Here is a 9,199-nt window from a genome sequence, read left to right on the forward strand (position 1 = left end):
CTAGGGACAACGAGAAGTCCGAAAAATGTTTTCCATCGTGATAACTTAGAAATCTTGCTTCCATGGCACTATATTTCACAGTAGATATATACTGAAAATTGTTCTACAGTGGTACTCTGTAAATGATATATCAAAAGTTGCAATAAATAAAAAGATTTGAATATTGAAGTCAGCACATAGCCACGCGTTTATTTAAGGTTATATTTAGTAATAATAGAATAACTCAAATTTTAATGTCTGTACATTGGAAACAGCTATATAAAACGTGTTGTTCGTTTCGATATAAATCTCGGTAAAGATAAGCGATTAAATTCAGTGACATGAACCGTGAAATTCATGATCCACTACCAGAGCCACTACCTTTCACACATATAAAAATGTTAACAAATCGACAGGCACCCGATAGGACACGGGTTAGACGAGCGAAATAATATGAAATTCAACATGAACAATCCAATATGTCATGAAATCACCATTTCTCTATACGGTACACTACAATATTTTAATAAAAACTTGATTTCTAATTTGTATGTAATACTTTGATTTTATATTCTTCGGCTTTGACTAAGTATATGTTGTGAATTTCTTTGTTAGGTTACGAATGCGAAACACGCTTATCCAGTGCACCCGCGCACGTACACAATAGGCAGGTATAAATGACATGGCAGACATGGCATGGCATGGCAGAGACGCACGTGTTCTGAAGGCGTGTATAAGGAGACATACGGAGGTATAGAAAATGTCACACTTACTCAATAAATAATTAACAAGCAAAATACAATCTAACATTTCATGAAACTATCACTATTATTTCCTTAATTAGTTACAAATGATATAAGTTACCGAGCAACTTCAGAAATTTTATTTTTCTGTTGCATACGCTATCAGCCGCTATACATTGCCTTGTACACATTATCGACCATAATCAGTATAAATATAACTATCATTTTACGTAAATAGATATATACAAATATCACGTACATATATATATTTATTCCACTTATTGTCCAATTAACAATATAAATTTGAAAATTTAATGTTGTGTACTCACTTTCAGAATGAAAAATTGTATTGTTATATCACACGTGCGTTGGACACGTATACACACAACACTAGTCACTAGGATGCTCAACTGCGAACTGAAATTCGCTCTACACAGACACAGAGAAACCGTGAGACCGTGAGCCGTGAAGTACGGTTATGGACAAGAGGGGGTGTGAGTAAGGACGTGGAAGGGGAGATTATGGACATGGAAGGGAGCACAGCCAAATTGATGGTCACGTTCTCAGTGTACTCTGCAGTTGAAAATATGTACTAGGAGCAGCGGTGGTATAACCAGAGAGAAACTGAGAGTGCTCATGGAGCCGTTTTGGCGTCTCCCATACTAGTGCTGCACCTTGCGGCCAACTGGGGAAGATGGTCCACCTTTAGCATGTAGCAGAACCTTTGTAGGAGAAATCTACCCTGTTCGGTTCCACCGTAGCACAGACTAGAATCAGGGCCAGGTCCACCGTAGCATATACACATTATAGGCAGTACCAGGCAGTATGAAGATGGGATATAGGAATATATATATATGTCGAATGGGAATCGTTCGCTCGAGTGATAGCCGCAATAGCTTTGACGGACGAGCAAGTTCGCTGAAATACAGATGGACCGTTCATTTTGAAAGTCGTGCAAATCCATTTTCCCATATATGTTAATTATGTCAAGTCGGGAGATGTTTCTACTAATTTAACAATATGTAACTTGATTATATAAAAATACAAATTTTACTCGCAGAACCGCAGGTCAGGAAGTACACAGGGTAATGAAATTAAACGCAAGACAGATTTAATATGAAATTCGACATTTATTCAATAATTTTTTATTATAAACATCGGTCCGCGGCCGCGTCTTAAATCGACACTTTTAGCCGAGTGGATGAAATTTGTGTGCGTGCTGATGCGTCAGTGAAGCGAATTTTAAATTCGGCCGTCTTCGGACATCTTCGGAAAGAAGGTCGGAAACTTCGGTGCTGATTGCGTGAATCGAGCGCATCTGAAAATCACGGTCTCCTCTCCTCGAGGTTCGAAGTCTTCCAGGCTCGGCTCGGAGCCTTCGAAGCTCCGTGTGTTCGAAACCCAGGCACTTCACTTTTTTTTGTTTATTCGACAATTTACATAGTCGATGTATGCACATTGAATGGGGCAGAGGGAATCTACTACAACGGAAAATGTTTTTTAAGTTGCAGGTTGCAATAACAATGAAGAAATAAAAAGCCGGATAAGATGGTAAAATGTGCTCTTGAAGGAAATTCAACTTGCAATAAGCCATTCGATAGAGTGTCCAAAGCAAACGTCTTGTGCCAATTTTCAACCCTCTGTCTCAATCCGGAGGGTACTTATGGGGGTTAATCAGATTTAGCGGTTTTGCCATATTTCTCTTAATAAAGGTTTAGCCAGAAATCTGAAAAAATTCGCACATGTTCGTAAGACGGTACTCGAAATTAGAGAATCTTTTCAGATCTTTTCGTTGCGTAGTTTGGTCGTGAAAAATAAAAAATGCATAAATTAATGCTGATTTCATATAGAAATTGTCACGATTCGACATCATTTATATTTTTATGGTAGACGTGCCTCAACCCAACTATTATACCCTAAGTAGCTGGTTGCTGTAACGTTATCCTTTTTTAAGAGTGGTTCGAATCCCCAGTAACATTGATTAAAGAAAATTATTATTTAAAAATTTATTTGTATTATTGTGTACAAAAGTGTTTAGCAAAAAGAAATACGACTACTGAGGGAAGGAAATGTAAAAATTCGAATCATAAGAGACTTTGTCNGTCTGTGCTACGGTGGAACCGAACAGGGTAGATTTCTCCTACAAAGGTTCTGCTACATGCTAAAGGTGGACCATCTTCCCCAGTTGGCCGCAAGGTGCAGCACTTTCGAAGCGGTCTTACGAGAGAACAAAGGCATGAGCACTCTCAGTTTCTCTCTGGTATAACTTTTCCCTCGGCCGGAAAGTGGGGACGACACGAACATGGTGGGGACCAATAGTTGGTGGGGATATGCAGTGATTTTCACGGTAGCGCTGCGGAGAGCTTCGCGAACGCGCATGAGCACGCATGAGGGGAATAGTAGTGGGGATCGAAATACGGGCGAAAAACAGAGGAAGCGAGCCTCGAGGGAAAAGTTATACCACCGCTGACTAGGAGTAGTGAAGTGATTGATAAGATATAGGCATGCGCATGCAAACAATGTGCATGCGCAAAATAACCTGTCCCATGAAAATATTCCCAACCTGTCCCATGGGAAAACTATATAGCGAAATGGGTAAATTATGCGTGGGGTGTTAAACCATCCTGGTCGCATGGTATCTTTGGTAATGTAAAATGAATGTCTACGAAAAATATATGAATGCATGGATTTATCAACTTTAATTCAAGTCCCAATACAATTCTCAAATCGATTCGATATTTCAAAACTTCGTTGACGAACGCACGCTCCGCCAAGATCCTCACGCTCACGGGTTTGATTCAAATTCATCACCCCTCTAAGCACGATCGATCCAATTACAGATCGATCATTGATTTCTCTCCTTGTCCATGCGTCCGCGTTTTTTCTTTCATATCAGCTCGACTCCTCCCGGCCCTTCGCTGATCGATGGTAGTAGAAAACGCATCCCGGTGTGGGAAGATTTCCGTTGGCACATTTTGACAGACTTCTCGAAAGTCAACCTTATTGATAATGTAAATTTCTCTAATGTATTTATGTCTCGTAGAGTTTCAGTATATAAGGACTCAAGTTTATCGGAAGTATATGTATAAGGTCCGGAATCCCCGTAAAGGAAATGTTTTTTTTCTTAGAGTTTTTATAAGAGAGAAATGTCTTTAATTTTAATTGTTTCTAATGCGAATTTTAAGACAACCAAACTAATGCAAATAGAAAGTACGCTTGAACTAACATTATTATGTACGTTTACGTGTAATTTTCTGCAAGCATACTGTAAATATATTTTTCTTTGTGAATCCTTCCTGCCGAATTTTCTGTAAAAATTATTCGGTATTTACGGCTGTCTACCAGGTATGAAGGTGGCAGGGTACTTAACAGTAACGTTCCGCAATAAAGATAATCTTTTAACTGCTTGTTAACGGTGGACGTTGTCCAGAGGGTTTTGGATTTTTTTATTCGGTCATCAGTCTACATTGAAAGAAAAAGAAATACTTCCCCCCCGAGGATTCGTACCTCATATAGTCTAAGAGCTGGCGACATAAAATCGTCTTGTACATAGTACACTAACAATTTATACCTGAAGAAGGTCCCTCGGCGTAAGCAAGCACCGAATCATTCATCTGCTTATCGTGCTTATCCTGTTGAGCAGGGACGAGCGGTCGAAGAGGACGAATTTTTTCGGACAAAATAATAATGAGGTACAGTCATAAAACATTCGTGAATATTTAGTATTTATTACTATAGAAAGCGGAAAAATATTGTCAGACCATTTGCTTGAGGCGAAAATGCCGGCAGACCGCGTCAAATTGGCGTGAAAGGGTTTAGCCGGATAAGATGGCAAAATGTGCCCTTGAACGAAATCCAACTTGCAATGAGCCATTCGATAGAGTGTCCAATAGAAACGTTTCATGCCAATTTTCAACCCTCTATCTCAATCCGGAGGATACTTATGGGGGTTAAACAATTTTAGCGTTTTTGACATATTTCTCCTATTAAATGTTTAGCAAAAAATCTGAAAAAGTTCTCACATGTTCGCGAGACGGTACTCGATATTAGGAAATGTTTTCAGATTTTTTCGTTGCGTAGTTGGATCGTGAAAAATAAAAAATGTTCATTTCATATAGAAGATTTCGAGCGACATCATTTATATTTTTATGGTAGACGTGTAAACTATTATACCCCATTTTTTTCCTGATTTTTCGGTGAGGTGCGCCTTAGTTAAAAAAAAATTAAAAACCGTTTTCTTCGACGTTTTTCGCACGATAAAATTCTTTATGATTCGAATTTTTTCTCCATTTTAAACACTGTCGTTTAAAGGTGCGTACTCACTGGCGAACATGTTCGCGAACGACGCGAACTGCTCGCAAACTTTTGTCGAACTTCAACGAACATCTCGCGAACAGTACTGTGCTTTTATTGAAATATATTATAAATATACATATATTATATACTATACATATATACAGATATAATCGCGCTATAAATCTCATTATTACCTACGTGAAGTGGAGTGTATTGACTGGAATTGCGACATTTCTTCAATAAATTATTTGGCCGAGGGACCCTCTTCAGGTATAAATTGTTAGTGTACTATGTACAAGACGATTTTATGTCGTCAGCTCTTAGACTATATGAGGTACGAATCCTCGGGGGGGAAGTATTTCTTTTTCTTTCAATGTAGACTGATGACCGAATAAAAAAATCCAAAACCCTCTGGACAACATCCACCGTTAACAAGCAGTTAAAAGATTATCTTTATTGCGGAACGTTACTGTTAAGTACCCTGCCACCTTCATACCTGGTAGACAGCCGTAAATACCGAATAATTTTTACAGAAAATTCGGCAGGAAGGATTCACAAAGAAAAATATATTTACAGTATGCTTGCAGAAAATTACACGTAAACGTACATAATAATGTTAGTTCAAGCGTACTTTCTATTTGCATTAGTTTGGTTGTCTTAAAATTGTATTCTCCACGCAATTTATATTCGCTCCTTTCAAATTTACCCTCTCAACTTTACAAGATCCGAAATCAGAGGTAGCGTGGAAAACATTTATTTTATACTATTATAAATTCGGAGTACAACGTAACAAAACAAAGGTCGAAACGTTCAATACGGCTTTTAATATGTATTTTCAACTGTGGAATAAAAACTTAACCAACAATTTGACTGCGCGCTCTTTCATGTTCTCTTCTATCCCTTCATCATCTTTACCTAATATCCCCTCTTGTCCATTGTAAGAGAGATAAGGGACGGGAAGCAAGCGGTCAAGAAGGCACGAAGGGATGGATACCTGATGTCCAGGCCTACGGGGCCCGAACGCCTTTGTTTGAACACAAGGACGTGACGCATGGCTTTACCGGGGAAAAGCTTAGGACTCGGACTCGATGTCAGGGTTGAGATATTTTTACCCACGGCCGGAAAGTGGGGACGACGCGACCATGGTGGGGACCATAACGCTGCGGAGAGCTTCGCGAACGCGCATGAGCACGCATGAGGGGAATAGTAGTGGGGATCGAAATACAGGCGAAAAACAGGGGAAGCGAGCGTCGTGAGTAAAAATATCTCAACCCTGCTCGATGTGGACAAAGGACTGGTCGGACGGTCGGACCCAGGCAATTTTTAGCCAGCTTTCGAGGCATGAATTTCGTAACCTCGCTACACTTAAAACTACAGATCGTTAATAAATGGAGTTTTGATCAGCTTTAATCTAGTTTTCTTATACTATGTATAATCCTACGTCATGCATTGTCCTTTCGGTCCATGGTAGGGAAGGATGAGGCACGAGGAATGTTATTAGTAGATTTTTTAGGCGGATTTCATGCATGTATAGAAAAATCAGACTTGTGGAAAATAGAAACGCTGCGTGTATGATGCACATAAACAACTGCAACTATACATAAAATATCAACAACTGAATTCATATTGCAATACTTAAAAAAGGAATGTTTATCTAAAACACACTTTCTAAACGGACACCAGAGTCGACTGGATAACATAAACGAAAGTTGACGGGAACAACAAGAAGCTTGAACCCACGAGCCCACGAGGGGGTTATATGTAATGGATCTGGTTCTCGTCTGGTTCCATTGAGACCATTGAGACCTATATCCACATCCACCCTATCCACACATAGATGCGTGGATGCAGATATGTAATTTGTAATACACCACGCAACCTATGCATACGCAGTGTTCACGGTGTTCACACGACCCACGTCAATTGTCTCGATCTTATTTAATTATTCTCGTTACTTTACATTATATTTATCAAAAATAATCAAAAGTGTAAATCTACTACTTAATTATCGAGCGATAATTGAGATGAATATTTTTCTAACATACGCTTGAATTTCAAATTCATAAATACAAAATATATAAAAAAAGGAACATTTAATAAGACAACGTAAGACAGTAGAAGATCTTACTCCTGAATAAACTGTAAAAATGTCATCTAAATTAATAAATATAACTTGAAATTTTATTCACAATAGTCAAATGACACTAAAAGTACCTACAATTTAGAAATCAATTTTCATTCTACCATTGCGTGAAAGAATATGTCATGTTGTAAAAGAAAGGAAGAATTTGAATTATACTTCGACAATCATTGTGGTTAGTTCATCGGTAATATGCATTTACAACAATTAATAAGCTTATGAATATTTGGTTCTCAATATAGCGGAAGATGACGATAATTGCAAAAAGTGCTCCGTAGATGAGACACCTTATTGTTTGTGTCGATCTGTCGGAGGATATCCTAATCCCACAAATTGTAATACTGCTCGACCTCCTCCCACTGTAACAATAAACTTAGAACCTTGTCAATGTGCTGAAGAAATAGAATGGAACTGTTACACACCACCCAAGCCAAGTTGTAAATGGTTGAACAATTTTTGTGAATTACGCCGCCAGTGGAGTAATCATGCACGCCAGCAGAATTGTAAATGTTGCAACTGTAAACCACGGTAAGAATGTGCTTTTTAATGTATTACAAGAATTAAGATCCAGTACAAGGATTAAGATGAATTTAAGGATTAACATGACACATAGTGTGATGAATATACTAAATATTGACAATGCAATAAGAAGTGCATCACACACGTGTAAATGCAAATATAACAATGGAATGAAAAAGGAAATGACATACTACTGTAGTTTCATTTATTATATTGGAAGTATTGGTTATACAAGTCTGGTACCTGGTCCATTGGCAATGGTTTCATTTATACTACTGATTTTACTTACCATTGGATTATCCTCTAGCTTAACTATTTATAAACATTTATATTTTAAGACATGTTTAAAACACTGTGACTAAAAATTTGTAGATGAAACCAACTTATGCATCCATGTAATAAGCATTATGTATAAATCTCTAAAAATTAGATATTTTCTTGTCAAATATAATATTGTTTTGAAAATTTAATTATTTTGTTCAAACATGTAACAATTATCGTTATACATGCCTGGCTGTCTGCAGGCGACGATCTTGTAGATGTTGATTGCATATGCAATAAAAAATTAAGGAACTACTTCGACGACAAATATGTTTGATAAATCACCTGCCCAGCTAATTTATCCATTACCGGAACAAGAAAACGAAAAGTGGAATTCTTAACAGAAAACAAATTATTGGATTGTTACTTATGATAAAAATCAAGTGTATTTATTGCGCACTAAATCTTTATTACCAATAAAGACTAATATATTATAATACAGTAGCTGTCACGTAATTTATAACGAATTTACAGTGTAGAAAGAACCTGCTACTCGCGCAGCGCGCGCCAGCGCACGCCTCACGTAAACTGCACGCATGTAAAATAATTGAAAATAATAGATTCTAATCCATGGATTTTGCATGGACTTAAAGGACGGTGCCTAAAGTGGGATTATAGGCGAGGGGAAAGGCTCCGAAGGGCATGAAGGGAAAACAGCTCTGTTTGATTGAGCCACGGTCGTATATACAACGTATACAACTAGAGAGAAACTGAGAGCGCTCACTTCTTTGTTCTCAAGTGAAACCGCAATGAAAGTGCTGCACCTTGCGATCAACTCGGGATTTCGGGAAAGGGGTCCACTGTAGTATATTCCAGAACCTTTTTGCAGAGATCTGCCCTGTTCGGTTCCACCGTAGCAGAGATAAGAACCTCCAGATCCACCGCAGCATAGATACAATATAGGCAGTATCAGCACCGAGGAGAGATTACTAAAGAGTGGCAGCCTGAGACCTCGCGGCCCGAAATGCAATTTTTGACGCCCTCTAGAATGAGCTGGGCCGAAAAGTAAGAAACACGAAGCAAAACTGACGTCGGTTCTAAACTGCATTACTGTGTCAGACGTGTTATCGACGAGTCGTCGATGCACCACTAACGAAATAATATCACAAACGAAGTATACATAAGTAGAGATTGATCAATGCATTTCCTTGTGTACTGTCGATGTGGTCCTAGCTCTAATAAAGATCGAACGGGATTATTC

General features: G+C 38.3%; 3 protein-coding genes across 14 annotated transcripts in view; 1 reads left to right on the forward strand and 2 right to left on the reverse strand.

Moving 5' to 3' along the window:
* Positions 1–1,202, reverse strand: part of LOC108627972 (peroxisome proliferator-activated receptor gamma coactivator 1-alpha) — a 6,667-nt gene extending 5,465 nt beyond the window's left edge. For 2 of the 7 annotated variants that reach the window (XM_018029601.2, XM_018029599.2), the window contains exon 1: positions 1–683. In XM_018029601.2, the coding sequence (XP_017885090.1) occupies positions 1–64 (64 nt within the window). In that variant the 5' untranslated portion in view covers positions 65–683. Of the gene's footprint in view, positions 684–1,051 lie in introns of those variants that run through there. The other 5 variants (XM_026816103.1, XM_026816105.1, XM_026816104.1 and 2 more) reach the window with 5 other exon arrangements.
* A 1,903-nt stretch (positions 1,203–3,105) lies between these two features.
* LOC113464706 (uncharacterized) overlaps positions 3,106–9,199 on the reverse strand; it is a 7,736-nt gene continuing 1,642 nt past the window's right edge. Inside the window, exons 1-2 of one of the 5 annotated variants that reach the window (XR_003389562.1) lie at positions 5,934–6,172; positions 3,106–3,721 (exon numbers count right to left, since the gene is read on the reverse strand). Coding sequence is in view for 2 of the 5 variants with exons in the window: in XM_026816110.1 (XP_026671911.1) it covers positions 3,557–3,721; positions 8,723–9,046 (489 nt within the window). In the remaining 3 variants the exon portion in view is untranslated. Of the gene's footprint in view, positions 3,722–5,933; positions 6,173–8,226; positions 8,335–8,412; positions 9,167–9,199 lie in introns of those variants that run through there. The other 4 variants (XM_026816110.1, XM_026816111.1, XR_003389560.1 and 1 more) reach the window with 4 other exon arrangements.
* Positions 6,235–8,289, forward strand: LOC113464705 (uncharacterized). 2 transcript variants are annotated; one of them, XM_026816108.1, is made up of 3 exons: positions 6,235–7,333; positions 7,401–7,686; positions 7,754–8,092. In XM_026816108.1, exons 1-3 carry the CDS (start codon positions 7,279–7,281, stop codon positions 8,037–8,039), a joined length of 627 nt encoding a protein of 208 aa, XP_026671909.1. In that variant the 5' UTR covers positions 6,235–7,278; the 3' UTR covers positions 8,040–8,092. The 2 variants fall into 2 exon arrangements, with proteins under 2 accessions (XP_026671909.1, XP_026671910.1); XM_026816109.1 differs by lacking the exon at positions 7,754–8,092 and adding an exon at positions 8,202–8,289 and having other exon boundaries at positions 6,256–7,333.

The sequence above is a fragment of the Ceratina calcarata genome, unplaced genomic scaffold (genome assembly GCF_001652005.2).
Source record: "Ceratina calcarata isolate Rehan_Ccalc_2016 unplaced genomic scaffold, ASM165200v1 scaffold486.2, whole genome shotgun sequence".
Classification (NCBI taxonomy): domain Eukaryota; kingdom Metazoa; phylum Arthropoda; class Insecta; order Hymenoptera; family Apidae; genus Ceratina; species Ceratina calcarata.

What these genes read in the sequence shown, in the direction of transcription:
- LOC113464705 (XM_026816108.1), top strand. Translation starts at nt 7,279, where the DNA reads ATGTCATGTTGTAAAAGAAAGGAAGAATTTGAATTATACTTCGACAAT. An exon ending in ATACTTCGACAATCATTGTG is followed by an intron (nt 7,334 to 7,400) that starts GTTAGTTCATCG and finishes TTCTCAATATAG; the next exon opens with CGGAAGATGACGATAATTGC. An exon ending in TGTTGCAACTGTAAACCACG is followed by an intron (nt 7,687 to 7,753) that starts GTAAGAATGTGC and finishes GATGAATTTAAG; the next exon opens with GATTAACATGACACATAGTG.